General features: G+C 40.1%; 2 protein-coding genes across 2 annotated transcripts; both read left to right on the forward strand.

The window, feature by feature from the left end:
• The first annotated feature begins 552 nt into the window (after nt 1-552).
• retreg3 (reticulophagy regulator family member 3) lies at nt 553-6,181 on the forward strand. The gene is made up of 9 exons (XM_063018576.1): nt 553-798; nt 2,192-2,298; nt 2,509-2,539; nt 2,637-2,763; nt 3,005-3,089; nt 3,454-3,591; nt 3,957-4,033; nt 4,859-4,991; nt 5,152-6,181. Exons 1-9 carry the CDS (start codon nt 557-559, stop codon nt 5,676-5,678), a joined length of 1,467 nt encoding a protein of 488 aa, XP_062874646.1. The 5' UTR covers nt 553-556; the 3' UTR covers nt 5,679-6,181.
• A 5,554-nt stretch (nt 6,182-11,735) lies between these two features.
• On the forward strand, nt 11,736-17,335 carry psmc3ip (PSMC3 interacting protein). Its single transcript, XM_063019105.1, has 8 exons — nt 11,736-11,809; nt 12,181-12,281; nt 15,566-15,655; nt 15,747-15,858; nt 15,974-16,119; nt 16,298-16,351; nt 16,516-16,575; nt 17,133-17,335. The coding sequence occupies exons 1-8, from the start codon at nt 11,788-11,790 to the stop codon at nt 17,187-17,189; spliced, it is 642 nt and encodes a 213-aa protein (XP_062875175.1). The 5' UTR covers nt 11,736-11,787; the 3' UTR covers nt 17,190-17,335.
• Nucleotides 17,336-18,143: the final 808 nt, after the last annotated feature.

Below are 18,143 nucleotides of genomic sequence, written 5' to 3' on the forward strand. Positions count from 1 at the left end.
GGAAACAGTCAGAGCTGAATTTATTTATCATTTTTAAAGCAATCATCCATGGCGAACAACAAGCGTTCATACGGAGCTCTGGTACCAATACCACCACTAACCGTCCTTTCCTATTTTAATACCTTCATGGCGTCACTGCTTGTTAGTCAGCATTGGAAATAATAGGGTGATGAAAGGTAGGGAGCAAGGGAGGGCACAAGTGGATGATTTGGGACGCACCCAGGTCCACGCTGTTGACGTCACTGTGATCGGCGCTTCCTACTGTACAGACAAACATCCGCTGGTGAATTAGCAAAATGACGTCGAGCACTTGAAGGATTACACGCTGTGTACAGTATAAATATGATCATTATTTAGATAGAATGAACGTCACAGGCGTTCTTTTCCTTTATTATAAACCAGAGACACGTTTTGTGCGCGACTTTACGCTGTCTGTAGCTGAACTGTGCTGTGTTTAGCTTGTTAGCTAACCTGAGCTGGGAGTTGTGTCGGTTACCTGGAGACGCTGTTTATAAACGTGTTGGTGTTTGTTCGGCTGTAGTTTGTGAACATTGTAATGGCGCAGGGAAGAGGAGCGGAGGATGTGGACTGTGGTACCGAGACTGTGCTGATGCGGGGCTCGGGAGGACGCAGGGAGAGCCAGGCGGAGAGAGCCAGGCAGGTGCGGGCTGTGAGGGCGGTGCTGATGGACGCTGTGGGTCCTCATGAGCGCCTCATCACCTATCTGCAGGCGGCGCTACTGTGGAAGAGACCGGTGCACGGTGTCTTCATAATCACGGCCGTCAACTGTGTCTTCTGGTGAGGTTATAACAATGCAATCATAATATTTCTAATATGTTTTCTACCTGCAGCATCAGCAGTGCATGTGCTGTTACCACGGACAATAATTCCAGCAGGTATACCAGTACTGAGAAAAGAAGAGTTTAGGCTCCTGAGGTTGAGACTCATCGGTGCTACCGGCTTGTTAAACAGACACGGTTGGGCGCCCAGTTGGCGCAGCAGGATATTCCTCAAGCACAACCCGGTTCGAATCTCAGCACTGCCACTGGTCGTCTGGGCGCCATCTAGTGCCTGCAGCAGACAATAACTGGCCACCGTGTCTGCAGGGTGGGATGGCCGGACTAAATTGGTGGGGTCTTTAAACGCTGCGTAAGGACCCTGGTTAGCAGATAGAGGCGCCTGTGCAGAAAGCATGGGTGAAAAGAAGGGGTCCACTAGGACTGCATGGCATGACCCTTCCTGTGCAGTATGGCTATCTGAGATCGACCTCAGACTGATGTAAAGAGGGGGTTCTAGTCCACGCCCCTTTTTGGCCAGCCATGGGGGGGGGGGGGTGCAAGTGGTAATTGTTACAGGGTTCAAAAATCACAAAATTAAAAGAAAAAAGAGTGAGTAATTATCATAATTGATGTTCCAAAAGTGTTGTTTATTATTTGTAATGGTCGTGAGTGTGATGTCATGCCCTGGCTGGCAAAATTGTTTGCTCAAATATCTCACCTGCACCTATAAATGCTAAATGTAAAAATGCTGTACTGAATTGGACAAGAAATTAAAAGGTCGCTGGATAAAGCCCCAGCGCAACCAGGTTGCTGTTGATTTGTTGTCAGTAAACAAAGCGCATGTACAATTCAAACACAGACAAGTTCAGTGTGTGTCATTGTTAGCAGCAAGATCTTATCATTCAAATAAAGAGTTCCTGTCACAAGCAGTAGTTGCGGAAGGACGATGCCCATGGGCAGGAAAACTCTGTGCACAACACCAGATCAGTTTCTGTAGTTGACGCCATCCTCTTCAGTGTAGGAACCAGATGGTGCCGCCTATATTTAGCCCAGACATTTAAGTCAGAAGTGTGCTGTCGTAAAGACAGAGCCAAGGTGTCTGTACACCTCCAGATGGAAGTTGCAGTTCTAAGTATTGTACAAGCATTTATTCCAAAAAAGTTGGGACAGTGTGTAGAATGCACACAGAATTTAGAAACAAAAACAGGGATTTGTACATTATTTTTGGTCCGTATTAAATTTAAAACAGTAAAATAAATACATTTTATTTTGAATGCAATTTATTTATAAAAAAATTGGAACAGAAGCATGTTTACTTACCACTGTGTCATTTTTGGAATGGAATACTCAATAAATCTGTATTCAATAGTGAAATTTACTGTCTGTGTTTCATATCCATTTTTTGTTGATAGGTTTTTTGCGCTGAGCTCTTTCAGGCCTCTCTTTCTGCTGGCATCAGGTCTGGCTTTGGCTGTTTGTGTTGATACCTGGAGGAACAAGATTTGGCCCAAGATTAAAGGTAGACAAGCACGTTCTTGCTATACAGACATTTAAAAGCTGGAATAACGTGGAATAAAATTCCAGCTTGAGTTGAATGCAATTCATGTGACCCATGTATATGTCATTTCTCGGTACTTTACTGCATTTGGTTTTAGTGGATTAATAACCACCTGATTAAGGTCATGATCAGAACATGGTGTTAACATTTCTTTATTTGTGCTGTTCACAGTACGACGACAGGATGAGAGTGAAAACGAAAGGTCAGTTTGATCAGATGAGTACTATTATTTCTGGTGAAATACCATTTGCAGATGGAATAATACTAACAATGTGCCCATGTGCTTGGTGTGTATGTAGCTGGGGCCTGGTGCAGCCCGACACCCTGAGTGTGCCCGAGTTGTGCCACTTTGTGGCTGAGATGTGGGTGGATGTAGCATCGTGTGCAGCAGATCTAACCCAGTTTAAACAGAAGAACCCAGGAACGGTGAGAACACATCCACATGTACTACTGCTCTAGGCATTACTGAGGCAGCACAAGTTAAACTGATGTGTTGGTATAATATTAGACTACATTAATCTGGACTATCTGTTTACCATTTGCTTACCTTATTCTGCCTACACAGAGAGGTTTTTATTCAGTTTGTCTTTTTCCCCATGTGTTCGTTATGAAAGTTACTAAATGTCTGTGCTGACACAATTTAATCAGTTGTTTTTAATGTCTGCAGTTTTGTGTGCTCACCTGTGGCCTGTTCTCCCTCCTGGCCATGGTTGGTCGCTACGTCCCTGGAATCGTCCTCTCCTATGTTGGTTGTGAGTAAAGCAAATCCCACACTAATACCAAAATATGTTTAATATACAAATATATATGCAGTGGATTCAGAAAGTATAAACACTTTATTTCACACTTTGTGTTGTGGATTTAATTTTGAATGGATATAAATAATATTTTTGGCTATCAATCTACTAATCCATAATGATGAAGTAAAGAAAAGTCAAAGCAAGGAGGCTGAATAGATTCTGAATCCACTATCTAAAAATATAGCTACGTGATTCCCTCCCTGATTCTGTTTGCCTCCGAAAATGTTTATATTGCACACTAACTTCGTATTAATTTGTTTCTTATTAATAATTAGATCCCTTCAGAATGTACCAAGTCTGTTGTTTTTGTTTTTAGTGTGGGGGGTGTTGTCGTGTCCATTGGCGGTGTACTATCAGATGTGGCAGCGCGCATGTGTGAGGCTGGAGCCGGCCCTGCAGTGGCTGGACTTCAGCGTCAAAGGCTACATGATGTCCAAGCCCATAGACAACCAGTGTGAGTACGCTGTGTGTGTGTCCTAAAACTACAGTGCAGTTTGGTTACTCTCCCTGAGCTCATTAGCACAACCTGTCAGCTTTCTGTCAGGTCTGTAGAACCTCCCTATCGACATAAAAGGTCAGCGGTCACAACAGAAAAAACCCTTAGAAAACCCACACCAATGACGTGACCGTGTCTGTATTTATTTGCTAAGAATGAATGTGGTGACATGAAGTAGGAGGTGCATTTTTTTTTTAGGGAAAAGGCAGTTTGTTCTCATTTGTCAACACATTTTCTAGCATCACAACACTTTCCATCCTGTAAAAAATTTGCCTAATGTCACTGATCTACATGTCTATGACGTCTGACCTCTGTGTTTGCAGTCCTTCGCCAACCAATTAGAGGAGCCTCTGGTGATGGCAGTGACAGTGAGGAGGAGCTAGCAGCTTTCTGCCCAACAGTAAGAGCACTTCACCCTAAAACACTAGGCATATTTCTCCTGTGCATAAAGCAGGGTCCATAAAGAAACGGTTTGACGAGTTTGATAAGGACTGCTGCGCCACTGTAGTGCACCGATGTTAAACTAAAGACGAAGATGAAAAAGCATTATCAGAGGAGTGAATACTGTGTGGTAAATTCCTATTTACGTGTTCCTAACATGTGCAATCAAACTGAACTTGGCAGAGTGTTATGAATAAATATACTTAAAACAGTTCAACATAACCAAAGCAGGCGGAACATGGCAATCGAACACCCAGATGGCTGGTTTATTAATGAAATCCATTCGGTATTTAATTAATGGGTACCCACGCATTAGGAAAACAAGTAGCACTATGTAGATACTGCAGTAAAAGTTAATCATAGGTAGATAGATCGATCACTTTATTAATCCCAAAGGGAACGTCAGGTATAACAGCAGCTCAAGGTACATTAAGTAGAGTATATTAAAAAGTATTAAAGAAAGCAAGTCTTACTGTACAAAACTATGCAGCTAAATAAATAGAATAAAGAAATGTGATATGTAATATAATTCATTATTACGAAAGTGTCCTTTGCAGTAAACATTAACAGATGTGCAATGTACAACACTGTGTCGGTATAGGTGCATAAATAAAGATATATAATATGTAATATACATGTAATATAATAAACTATTATGAGTCGGTCCTGGTAGTTCTGATGCTGGCTCAGTGTTCTATCATGGAGCAACATTAACAGTGGGCTTTGTTTGCACAAAAATAATTCTTGTTGGATAATGTTGTGATGTATCTTCTAAAACCTGCAGTTTGATGAAGTGGCTGTTGCTAAGGAGCTCGCGATGACTGATTCAGAGCACTCGGATGCAGAAGTTTCATACACGGAGAATGGCACCTTTAACCTCTCCAGAGGACAAACTCCTCTCACTGAGGGCTCTGAGGGTAAGTGAGTTTAAATATAACAGATCATTAAAACAAAAACATCAATCTTAATTTTGCCATATAGTGCATTTTGTTAAATCAACAGAGCAGATTTTGGTATGGAGGTGAGGTGAACTTCTTATTTCTATATTGACTGAAAGCTCCCACTCCTCTCTTTCAGACATGGACAGACACAGTGACCCAGAAGAGTCTTTTGCGCAGGATCTCGACTTCCCCTCCATCAATCCGGATGCCACCCTGTTAGACGACGACGATGACCCCAGCCTCGGCCTGCCTAGTCTGGGCTCGGCCGCCTTCTCCGGCTCCCGCGCTCCCACCACCTCTGCCATGCTGGACCTGGACACCCAGTTGGACTCGGACCAGGACGACCTCGACACCGACCTCTCTCTCGGCGGCCTGAACTTGACTTCGGACATCACGGGAGATCTCGCAGGCCTCCTGGCCAGCAACATGATCCAGGCGGCTATCTCCGGGGCCTTTCAGGCTCCGCGCGGACACAGGAAACAGTCCAGCTCGGAATTGGACCTGGATTTGGATTTGGACCCCGACCAGGACGACTTTGAGATGTTGGATCAGTCTGAGCTCAACCACATGGATCCTTTAGGTGGAGGAGGGGGGAGAGGAGCAGGTCAGAACAGATCACAGGGATCCAGCTTTCTGTCCAACCTGCTGGGGAAGCCACAGTGAGGCACACACGTGTGTGTGTGTGTGTGTGTGTGAGTGTGAGAGAGAAAGAGAGATACAGACCTACCTACAACTGCTACCTGGTCTCTATACCTTTATCTAAGGCCCAACCGATATCACAATGTCACCGAAAGTTCATTTAAAGTTCATTTAAAGAGCCTGTAATTCAGTGCCTGCAGCAGATACTAACTGGCCACCGTATCTGCTAGGGTGGGACAACGGGACTGTGTGGGTGGGTCGGGTCTTCATACACTAAGGACCCTGATTGGTGGAAAAGATGCCTGTGCTGAATGCATAAAAAAGAGCCAGTAATTTTGACCGTATCGCATTGTAACACAGCCTAACATTCTTAAAATGAAATAAGCAGCGCAAATGTTGTCCCTTTTTTATTTTGAGTAAGTTATAGGATTATCTGATGTCAGCTAATTAAATAAAATAAACTAAAAGTAACATAGAATAAAAGTATTTAAATTTGTTATGTAATTAATAAAAATAATATTACAAAGTTGTAGGGCTGTTAAGCAAACACAATTATGACAATCATGATTATTTAAATCATTATTAAAATGTATTTATGTGTTTATTTATTTTATTGTTCTGCCAATTCTGGCTCAGTTTTTGAATATGCTAGCCCACCACTGGACAGAGGTCAGCAAATTGGCCTTTAAACCATTAATAGACACACTTAGCCCTGTGTAAGAGGGGCAGTATGGGTGGGGATTCACCTCTTTGCAGTTGCAGCAGCGGCTCCTGCTGTCAAGGTGACTTTCTGTATAGATCCACATCTATACAGAGTCTGAGGAGGCCTGAGCTAACCTGTGGTTCTCCTTAGCCAGCGAGGTTGCCAGAGCACATTTAATTCAAGCAGAGGCTTAATCCAAGTCTATACAGAATCAGTGTGTCGGTAATATCGGTCGGGCCCTAGCGTCGTAGGATGTTTGATTGCTTTTTATGTTCGTCAGCTTGTGTGGATGCATTCGAACCGTTTCTTCCACGCCGGATTGGTTTCCACGAGCCAGTAATTCTTCACTGGTGATCACTGTGAAGACTTTCCTCTGATGTTTCCTGTCCTCTTCTGATTGTGTGTGTACGTGCTCGTGTGTCTCTGTGATTCCCCGTTTAAATCTGTAGGCACAGCAATAGGACAAAATACTACAGAAACCAGCAGAACAAATGCCAAATCTTTTTACAATCAAACTGCGCCTTAACCTTCTGTCAGTCAGCATCGTTTAACACGGTTCAGTCATGATGGGACCAAACCCGACATTCCACTCTAGATGCTGTGAGGTCAAAAAGCAACCCATAATGCAATACAACCATGCATTGCTGTTGAAGCCCTGATCGGTAGTTGCTGTTACATGCAGACCAGTTTTGTTTAGGCTTATTAATTGTCTTATCCTAAATGTACAGTATCCTTACTCACCAAGCTTTATATTCAACATGTAGGGATGCACCGATTTTTGGATACAATCTCTATATCAAACCCGACACCTGATACTGTTGCTGAGCCAGGTGAAACATCACAGTTGTGATGCCAACTTGATTTACCCAATTTGTGATATTTGTGAATGCAAGATATGAGTTGTGTCGTCACTAACATGAGCAGTGGTTTGGAGTTGGGTTGGAGATCGGAAGGTCGCCCTACGTCCGCCAAGTTGCCACTGTTGAGCCCCCTGAGCAAGGCATCGGCTAAATGATGTAAATGTAATGTAAATACTATTTAAAAAATGTCCTCCTGTTACACCAGGGTTAAAGTAATTATGAGTCGCAACTGGTGATGTCGTTGTGCAGCTTAAAATGCTTGGAAAAGGGCGCATTCTGGCTACGTCCAATCACACAAGATGTAACTTTTACTGACACACCTGCAACATTGGCTAATTTAAGATGGTCTGCCCTGGGCTACCTGAACATGTCATGATACTACATATTGTAATCATTTTTAAGAAATACCAACACGTCCACATGTGCTGGGTCACTTTCTAACGCAGTCTGTGGGTCAGAAGGGAGGAAAGAAGGAAGGAAAGAGCGAAGGAGAGGGGGAAGAAGGGAGAGAGAGGTGGAGGAAGGAAGGAAAGAATGAAAAAAGAAAAGAATGATGAAAAAAAGAGACAAAAAAAGGTTTAGTGTACACCACATTTTATTTTATTTTTAGTGTTTGGAGGGGACTGTTTTAGTTTGGTTAAAATCTGTGGTCACTATTCTTTGCCTTTTTGAAGCAGATATAAAATTGCCTCAGCCTTAAATTCGTTTTGTGAACCAGATTTGGTTTGTGGATCTTCTGGAGGCTCTTTGCTTTTATTCATACATGAGTTTGGAGGCCAGATGAATAGCAAATTTCCCCTGAACAGCTCCAGCAAGCTTTTGCTTTTCACGTGGAACGACTGCACATCTAAACTACAGTAGTCTTTATTTCTGATTGCATACTAATAGCTTGTTCAGTGCTGACCTGCTTCAGTAGAGATGTTTGTGACCACACTGTGTTCCAGTTTTATTTGTTTGTTAAAGGATAAGAGCAGCCGGTCTTTTTTGACACAAGATTGAAGTGTGATTGCTTTTCTAAACAGCCTGAAATGAGAAATATTACAATGGCATGTTAAAAAAAATATCAATGTATGAATTGTGAGTTTCCAACACAATGCTGTCTGAACACAGATCGCTGAATAATTCTTTTTTATCTTATTAAACTGCTGGTCAAAAATGGACTTTATTTAGCTTTTAATAATCAGCCAAGCTCAGGCTTCTTTATCTTTACATCAAAATCATTTAAACTGTTCAAGTCAGTTTTGCAGGGACTTATAGCAACTTATTAAAATATGAAGCATTTATCTCACCAAGGCTGAGTAGTTTATTAACAAAAAGATCGAATGAAATGCTGCTTTGTACCATTTACTAAGTGGTGCTGCTGTGAATCTTTGGATATTGGCTAATATGGATACTGTGCCGACACCGACATTCTCTCAGCAATGAGCCACATTTTTGTAGGTTTACTTTGCTAATCCGTGTAAAACATCACAGTCGGATGGCAGCCCACTTTTTTGGTTGACGTTTACTTGTAAGGTCTATCAAACTATCGACTGATGTCTTAAAGGGGTAATTCTTATGAAATGTACATAACTTTACTCCAAATGTACAGTAGATGTTTTTCAAGACATTAGAAGCTTTTGGCTGCCAGTTTAAAATCAATAAACTGAATGACATAATTTTTAGCAGCGTCAGTCTTGTAGCTCCAGGCTCCAGCTTAGTCACCGAGGCGTTACGCTGTATTGTTTCTGGTCTGGTTTTACGAAAGGCATCACAACAGGTTTCCGAATTCTTTCTGAACCAAAGGCGAGTTGTGCAATTCAAACTTAATGTCTGTTGTGTGGTACAACTTTGTGTAACAGGCTTCATTACAGTTTTGAACAAAGTTGGGTTTACAATCACATATTGGATCATGGATCAAAGCAACATTTGCGTTTCTTGAAACTTTTAGACACTTTATTATTGGTCTTTATTATATAAATAAAGTTTGCCTTTTTGCGATCATGCTGTGAAACTCATGTTTGTCTGTGGCTTTCTGTCACATATAACTGACACATTCAAGACTAATCACATAGAATAAACCCTCATTCTTTTTTTAGAGGTTGTGTTTTACGTCACTACTATGTACGATGTATTTACATAATGTGAAAAAAGAAAGACTTTCCATACTATGGATCATTTTATTAAAATGATGTCTTATTTACTGCATATTTACATTTATTTTAACAACATTAATAATTCAGTCACTTGTATAAAATGCCCAATTTAGTCCACATGTATTAAGAAAAGCCCAATTCTGTTGTCGCCACCACAGTGTCTCATTCTCCTGACACTCGAAAAACAAATTCAAAATAGAAAATAATGTAACGTTTGACCACCTCAGCATGACTATATGCCCAGCCTCCAGAGTGGATCACATTCACACGAGGTGCAGCCTGAACCCAAGTTTACTTGAAGCAAACTCCAGGCCCACAGTTTCAGACTGGTTCCCAAAAACACAGATTTCATACATCCTCAGCTGTACTGCACTCACCCTTTGAACAAACTTTGGTCCAGAACAAAAATGCAAGTGTATAAACACCCGGAAGAAGCCATTTTTAGAGCTAAACTAAATTTAGGGTGAAAGAAGAGGTGTGCATTTCATTTTTGTTAAAACTATCACTTTAAACTATCACTTATGCTTTTAAAGGATAGTCGGTGAGTAAATACTTGTAAAACGTTGCTGTGTGTCAGTAGGTGATACGATGGTGTGCAGTGGTGCTGCTTTTGCTGGTTTGCAGTTTTTTCTCTGTTCTCGTTTTTGGATTTTTGTACTTAATGAACTGCTTGATTCTTCCTATTGAATTCTGGTTGTACACTTTTGTAGATTTGTTCATCTTTTCTGTATATGCAAAATGTGCTGGTCTTCACTGCTCTTTTAGCATTGCAATCTTTTAATTGCTTTTATCCAACTCAGATTTAAATTACACTTACAATCACTGACATTAGAACTGACAATGTTTTGAAGTTTTCTCATTTTCTAGTCTTGAGGGATCAGCCATGATTTCCATAAAGGGCGGATGGTTTACACAACACACACAAGTGATTTCCTGGCTGGGCACTAAACTGCATCATATGAACTGCATAAGATATAAGAGAAAATATAAAATTTTTTACTGCCTGTTCATCTTCACAATAAAAAAAACTGTAATTTATTAGAATTTCTAATTTTTGCAATTGAAACATTCTGTACCTGAGATCAGTGGATGTATGTACCTTTCTGTTTCTTGCTGTAATAGAGTTTTGAAATGTTTTGATGTGGAAGTAAATAAATTCTGAACTTCGGCTTTCCTGTACCTTTTTGTGTGTGTATGATTTGTGTTGTTCATAAATATCTTTTTAATTTAAAAAATATGTATTTTAATTTAGATAAGATCATGTCCTAATAAAGCTCAATATCTCAGCCATATAGCCAATATCTCGGCTCCTAACCACTTTATAAGCTGGGCTGATCACGTCAACAATGGGCAGAAGTCAGGCACTCATGTTGGATGAGAAGTCCTGGCTACCAATTAGTGTTCCAATTAATCCCAAAGGTCTTCAGTTGGGTTGAGGTCTAGACTCTGTCCACAAAAAGTCCTCCACACGAATCGAATAGAATAGAATAGAATTATTGTCACTGCACAATGAAATTTTTGAGCATCTCCTTGACGGTACATGTATGTACACACAGACATATACAGTATATACACATGTATTTACAAATAAACATATACACATCTAGATACAAAAATACCGTGTGGTCTTAAAGAACTTTAAAGAAAAAAAAGGTTATTGCACAGTCCCTATAAATTGCACATAATTTTTTAGGATGTAAAGTTTGATAGTTTAGTGTTTTTATGGCGGAGGGGTAAAAGCTTTTCAGGAGTCTGGAGGTGTGGGCCTTGATACTCCTATTAGTTTCTTTTTGATGAATGATTTTATCAAAATAGATGCAGCTGAATTAGCTTCAACTAATTGAGAAGTTATTAATGAAAGAGGGACTGACACTACAGATCAACAAGCTAGTTACTGACTTATTTAGCTGAATTTTAAAATGTTATAAGGAAATCTGTTACACGTCATATTTTTATGTTTAATTTAGCAAACAAATGAAACTATTATTATTATTTTTATTACTGTTATTTCAACTATAGGGGCGACACGGTGGCTCGATGGGTAGCACTGTCGCCTTACAGCAAGAAGGTCCTGGGTTCGATCCCCAGGTGGAGTGGTCTGGGTCCTTTCTGTGTGGAGTTTGCATGTTCTCCCCGTGTCTGTGTGGGTTTCCTGCGGGAGCTCCGGTTTCCTCCCACAGTCCAAAAACATGCAAGTGAGGTGAATTGGAGATACAAAATTGTCCATGACTGTGTTTGACATTAAACTTGTGAACTGATGAATCCTGTTCTGTCATGAATGTAACCAAAGTGTAAAACATGACGTTAAAAACCTAATAAAATAAATAAATAAAAATGAAATTGAGAGTCTGTTTACTACAAATCCCATAAGGCATTGCGGCGCGGGAAACTTGAGAGGATCCAGATTACAGGTTTCTGTTGGTACTGTTGTAAACATGAGTAAAAAAGACGCTGCAGGTTTGTCGGTTTATGTTTTACTTGTTATATATAGTAAACTGTATTGACTCATTAATTTTGTTGTTTTAGTTTTACAGGTCCTTCTTTATTTATGTATGTTTGTGTCGCTAAGCGTTACCACAGCAGTTAGAGGATTTTCTCCTACCCGTATTGAGGGAAATCCCGCCTTCTGTGATGCGATTGGCTAATAAATCATATTCAAAAACCCATTGGTGGAGCTGTTTATGTGTATTAAATACTATCCAATCCTGGAGCAGGATGACTGTAGTGTGTAATCAGGCCGGAATACGAGTGGGAACAAAATAAGTGCACAGTGTTCATTGTTTGAAATATAAATAGTAAAAATGTGTTTTATTCTGATGTGATTTTAGCTGCTGAGCTGATACTGTCGTACCTGAATGAGAAGAACAGACCGTACAGTGCTCAGGATGTGTTTGGTAATCTGCAGAAGCAGCACGGTCTGGGGAAAACGGTACTAATAATCACACACTTACATCTGTACTATTAATCACACACATCTGTACTATTAATCACACACTTACATCTGTACTATTAATCACACACTTACATCTGTACTATTAATCACACTTACATCTGTATTACTAATCACACACATCTGTACTACTAATCACACACTTACATCTGTACTACTAATCACACACGTACTAATAATCACACACTTACATATGTACTAATAATCACACACACACACACATATGTACTAATAATCACACACTTACATATGTACTAATAATCACACACACACACACACTTACATATGTACTAATAATCACACACACACACACATGTACTAATAATCACACACTTACATATGTACTAATAATCACACACACACACATATGTACTAATAATCACACACTTACATATGTACTAATAATCACACACACACACACACTTACATATGTACTAATAATCACACACACACACACACATATGTACTAATAATCACACACTTACACATGTACTAATAATCACACACACACACATATGTACTAATAATCACACACTTACATATGTACTAATAATCACACACACACACACTTACATATGTACTAATAATCACACACACACACACATATGTACTAATAATCACACACTTACATATGTACTAATAATCACACACACACATGTACTAATAATCACACACACACACACTTACATATGTACTAATAATCACACACACACACACATATGTACTAATAATCACACACTTACATATGTACTAATAATCACACACACACATGTACTAATAATCACACACACACACACTTACATATGTACTAATAATCACACACACACACACATATACAGTGTATCACAAAAGTGAGTACACCCCTCACATTTCTGCAGATATTTAAGTATATCTTTTCATGGGACAACACTGACAAAATGACACTTTGACACAATGAAAAGTAGTCTGTGTGCAGCTTATATAACAGTGTAAATTTATTCTTCCCTCAAAATAACTCAATATACAGCCATTAATGTCTAAACCACCGGCAACAAAAGTGAGTACACCCCTAAGAGACTACACCCCTAAATGTCCAAATTGAGCACTGCTTGTCATTTTCCCTCCAAAATGTCATGTGATTTGTTAGTGTTACTAGGTCTCAGGTGTGCATAGGGAGCAGGTGTGTTCAATTTAGTAGTACTGCTCTCACACTCTCTCATACTGGTCACTGAAAGTTCCAACATGGCACCTCATGGCAAAGAACTCTCTGAGGATCTTAAAATACGAATTGTTGCGCTACATGAAGATGGCCAAGGCTACAAGAAGATTGCCAACACCCTGAAACTGAGCTGCAGCACAGTGGCCAAGATCATCCAGCGTTTTAAAAGAGCAGGGTCCACTCAGAACAGACCTCGCGTTGGTCGTCCAAAGAAGCTGAGTGCACGTGCTCAGCGTCACATCCAACTGCTGTCTTTGAAAGATAGGCGCAGGAGTGCTGTCAGCATTGCTGCAGAGATTGAAAAGGTGGGGGGTCAGCCTGTCAGTGCTCAGACCATACGCCGCACACTACATCAAATTGGTCTGCATGGCTGTCACCCCAGAAGGAAGCCTCTTCTGAAGTCTCTACACAAGAAAGCCCGCAAACAGTTTGCTGAAGACATGTCAACAAAGTACATGGATTACTGGAACCATGTCCTATGGTCTGATTAGACCAAGATTAATTTGTTTGGTTCAGATGGTCTCAAGCATGTGTGGCGGCAATCAGGTGAGGAGTACAAAGATAAGTGTGTCATGCCTACAGTCAAGCATGGTGGTGGGAATGCCATGGTCTGGGGCTGCATGAGTGCAGCAGGTGTTGGGGAGTTACATTTCATTGAGGGACACATGAACTCCAATATGTACTGTGAAATACTGAGCAGAGCATGATCCCCTCCCTCCGGAAACTGGGTCGCAGGGCAGTGTTCCAGCATGATAATGACCCCAAACACACCTCTAAGACGACCACTGCTTTATTGAAGAGGCTGAGGGTAAAGGTGATGGACTGGCCAAGCATGTCTCCAGACCTAAACCCAATAGAACATCTTTGGGGCATCCTCAAGCGGAAGGTGGAGGAGCGCAAAGTCTCGAATATCCGCCAGCTCCGGGATGTCGTCATGGAGGAGTGGAAAAGCATTCCAGTGGCAACCTGTGAAGCTCTGGTAAACTCCATGCCCAGGAGAGTTAAGGCAGTTCTGGGAAATAATGGTGGCCACACAAAATATTGACACTTCAGGAACTTTCACTAAGGGGTGTACTCACTTTTGTTGCCGGTGGTTTAGACATTAATGGCTGTATATTGAGTTATTTTGAGGGAACAATAAATTTACACTGTTATATAAGCTGCACACAGACTACTTTTCATTGTGTCAAAGTGTCATTTTGTCAGTGTTGTCCCATGAAAAGATATACTTAAATATCTGCAGAAATGTGAGGGGTGTACTCACTTTTGTGATACACTGTATGTACTAATAATCACACACTTACATATGTACTAATAATCACACACACACACTTACATATGTACTAATAATCACACACACACACACACACACACACACACACACACACACACATGTACTAATAATCACACACACACATATGTACTAATAATCACACACTTACATATGTACTAATAATCACACACACACACACATATGTACTAATAATCACACACTTACATATGTACTAATAATCTCACACACTTACATATGTACTAATAATCACACACACACACTTACATATGTACTAATAATCACACACACACACACACATGTACTAATAATCACACACTTACATATGTACTAATAATCACACACACACTTACATATGTACTAATAATCACACACACACACACACATCTGTACTAATAATCACACACTTACATATGTACTAATAATTACACACTTCTGCAGCTCAAGTCTAAAGTTTATAAACGCTTGTTTACTTAGTTTGGGATTTCAGTTCTTTCTGCAACAGTTCTTTATCTGTGACTGAATGATTGGAACACGCATGTCCAAAAATCTGTCATTTGTCCTGTGCAAATCTGTCATGTGTTCTAAAAATTAAGCCTCAGAGATTATAAAAATAATGATGTAAACTATTCCATGTCATTTAACTCTGACATGGCCTCCAAATTGATTTTAGTTATTGTGACTGCCCCCTTTAGTATATCCAAACTTGTGGAATTGGTTTTGTAGTAATTGGAATTCTTACTTATTGTGTGTAAATGCTGTACATTGATTTAGGCTGTGGTGAAGGCCATGGAACAGCTCGCCCAGGATGGCAAGATCAGAGAGAAGGTCTATGGCAAACAGAAGATCTACTTTGCAGATCAGGTATGTGTTTTGTTGCAGTTGAGCAGACCTGCTTTGTGCCCTATAATGTAGAACAATCTCACATACAATCAACCTGACTGTGTGGTTTCAGTCTCAGTTTGCAGATGTGAGTGATGCAGATCTGAAGAAGATGGACCTCGAGATTTCAGACCTTAACAGCCAAGTAGCGACAGTAAATCAGAGCTGCAGACAGCTGGATACAGGTACACATCCACGTCCAACAAACACCATAGTCTGATATTGGCCAGTGCCTATAATGTAAAATGAGTGATTGTAAACTGCTGGTTTCTCTGTCTTGGTTGTTTGTGCACATCACAGAGCTGAAGGAGCTGAACAGTTCACTGACCACTGCAGAGATGCTGAAACAGATCACTGAGCTGAGGGCCGAGTGTGAGAGTTACACAGCACGACTGCAGAACATTAAATCAGCCACCAGCCACGTCACCCCTGAGGAGAGAGAAAAAGTCTGAACCTTTTTATTAACCATTATATCTTAATTTTAGGCTTTAAATTGTTTTTCTCTTGTTAATAGCTAAAACCTGTCCTAACTCCTGGGGTCGGGGCTTTGTACTCAAGTTGGATTCTGTAGTATGGAAAGTGCAGTATTTGTATTGATGAATAACTTGGGTTTTGATACTTCAGGTGTATAAGGAGAGGAACCTGTATGTGAAGGAGTGGAAGAAACGGAAGAGACTGGTGACTCTTTTTCAGTCCTTATTTTAAATAAAGATTTAAGTAGCATTAAACAATGGGTTTAATCAGTGCTGCACCTTTTCTTGCTTTGATTTAATGATATGATTTAATAACCGTTTTCTTAACCTTCTTTATTTATATGTGTTTAATTTATTATCCATCATCAGGCTACAGATATGATGGGAAGCATTCTTGAGGGCTACCCAAAGAGCAAGAGAGAATTTTTGGTAAGTTAGTTAGTAATTATTCTATCTCGGTATACACTGGTGAAGGCAATATTGTGCCCACGCATCTCCAAAAGCATTCCTTGTGCATGTCGCACGATATAAACCAAGAAAAGCAAAAATCTAAATGGCCATTATAAAGATACCAGTATATGCTTTTATTTACATGGACTTTTGTGACTGACTCTAAAGCTTTTCACTTTTATGACACCCCTGTAATTCATTACCTTGTTTAAGACCCTTCTGTTTAAATCTGATATAATAATAATAACAACATAGTATTAAATGTTTACTATATGGTTTGGTGAGGATAATACTAAAACCCATATACAGGTAAATACTATAATCTGCTTTCTTTGGTTTGAGATGTCTTGAGATGAGGCATTTAAATAAAAATCGAAATGTTCAGTATGACTTTCTAATGGGTTTCACTGGTGGCTGCTTAATTAACCACGACTACATTCAGTGGTTCAGAAATGTTCAGTCTGTGTCTGAAATGTTTGGTGGTGTGAAGTCATGTTACCACACACAAACGTTTGTCTGAATTTCTGTTTCCTTAGGAAGAGGTTGGCATCGAAACGGATGAGGATCATAAAGTGACTGTTCCCAACATCTAACACCGAACACACATCCTGTGGCAGGATTAAGAGAGTGGAGCCGACCATTGTTACCAACATTTTTTATGGTCCTTGTTAAGACAATATGTCAAATCTGTACATTTGTAAATACGTTTAATAATTAAACCTTAATTTTCTGTTACAAACTGTGTTTTTACCCCCCACTCCACCACCTTTGTTAGGTTATGATAAATTCATTCATAATTAATTCTTTAAACCAGTTTGTTCCTTTACCACAAATCAGGGGCTGTTTTCAGACCAATTTTGTTGTATAAATTCATGATAATCTTGGATTAACTTTAGTCATAATTTTGAACATGGATTAGATCTAAACTGAAACACAGGTGAATTACTTTTTAGTCAAAAAAACCCATAATAAACAAGTGTGATTATTTCTTTACAACAATGTTGAGCACTTCAGGGCAACCAAGCCCAGTTGTAGCTTTGTGGTTAAGGTACTGAACTAGTAAGTAGAAGGTCACTGGTTTAAGAAGGTTCACTGCCTGATCGCCACTGTTAGGCCCTTGAGCAAGGCCCTTAACCCTCAATTGCTTAAACTGCATACCACATGTCAAACATGGGCCAACTCCGGCCCGCCACATTATTTTATGTGGCCCACGAGAGCTTAAAAGACGTATGATCGTCTTAAAATACACTGTAAAATCGTACATAAACTGCATCTCCCACAATGCATGCCGATTTTGTGACCACACGCCGCCACTAGATGGCAGTGTTTCCACAGCGTACGTTTCTTGTGTTATGAGGTGTGTCTGTGGTAAAGGAGGACAATATAAATGTAGATATAAATACGTTATAAATAAATAAATATCAACAAATTGTCCAAGACTTAAAAGGCGACTGCAATCATAGCAGGATACGTTACAATCGACCCTTTGAGGGCCACCATAATGCAGATGTGGCTCTCTGTGAAAATGAGTTGGACACCCCTGCTGT

This window comes from Trichomycterus rosablanca, chromosome 22 (assembly GCF_030014385.1).
Source record: "Trichomycterus rosablanca isolate fTriRos1 chromosome 22, fTriRos1.hap1, whole genome shotgun sequence".
Classification (NCBI taxonomy): Eukaryota; Metazoa; Chordata; class Actinopteri; order Siluriformes; family Trichomycteridae; genus Trichomycterus; species Trichomycterus rosablanca.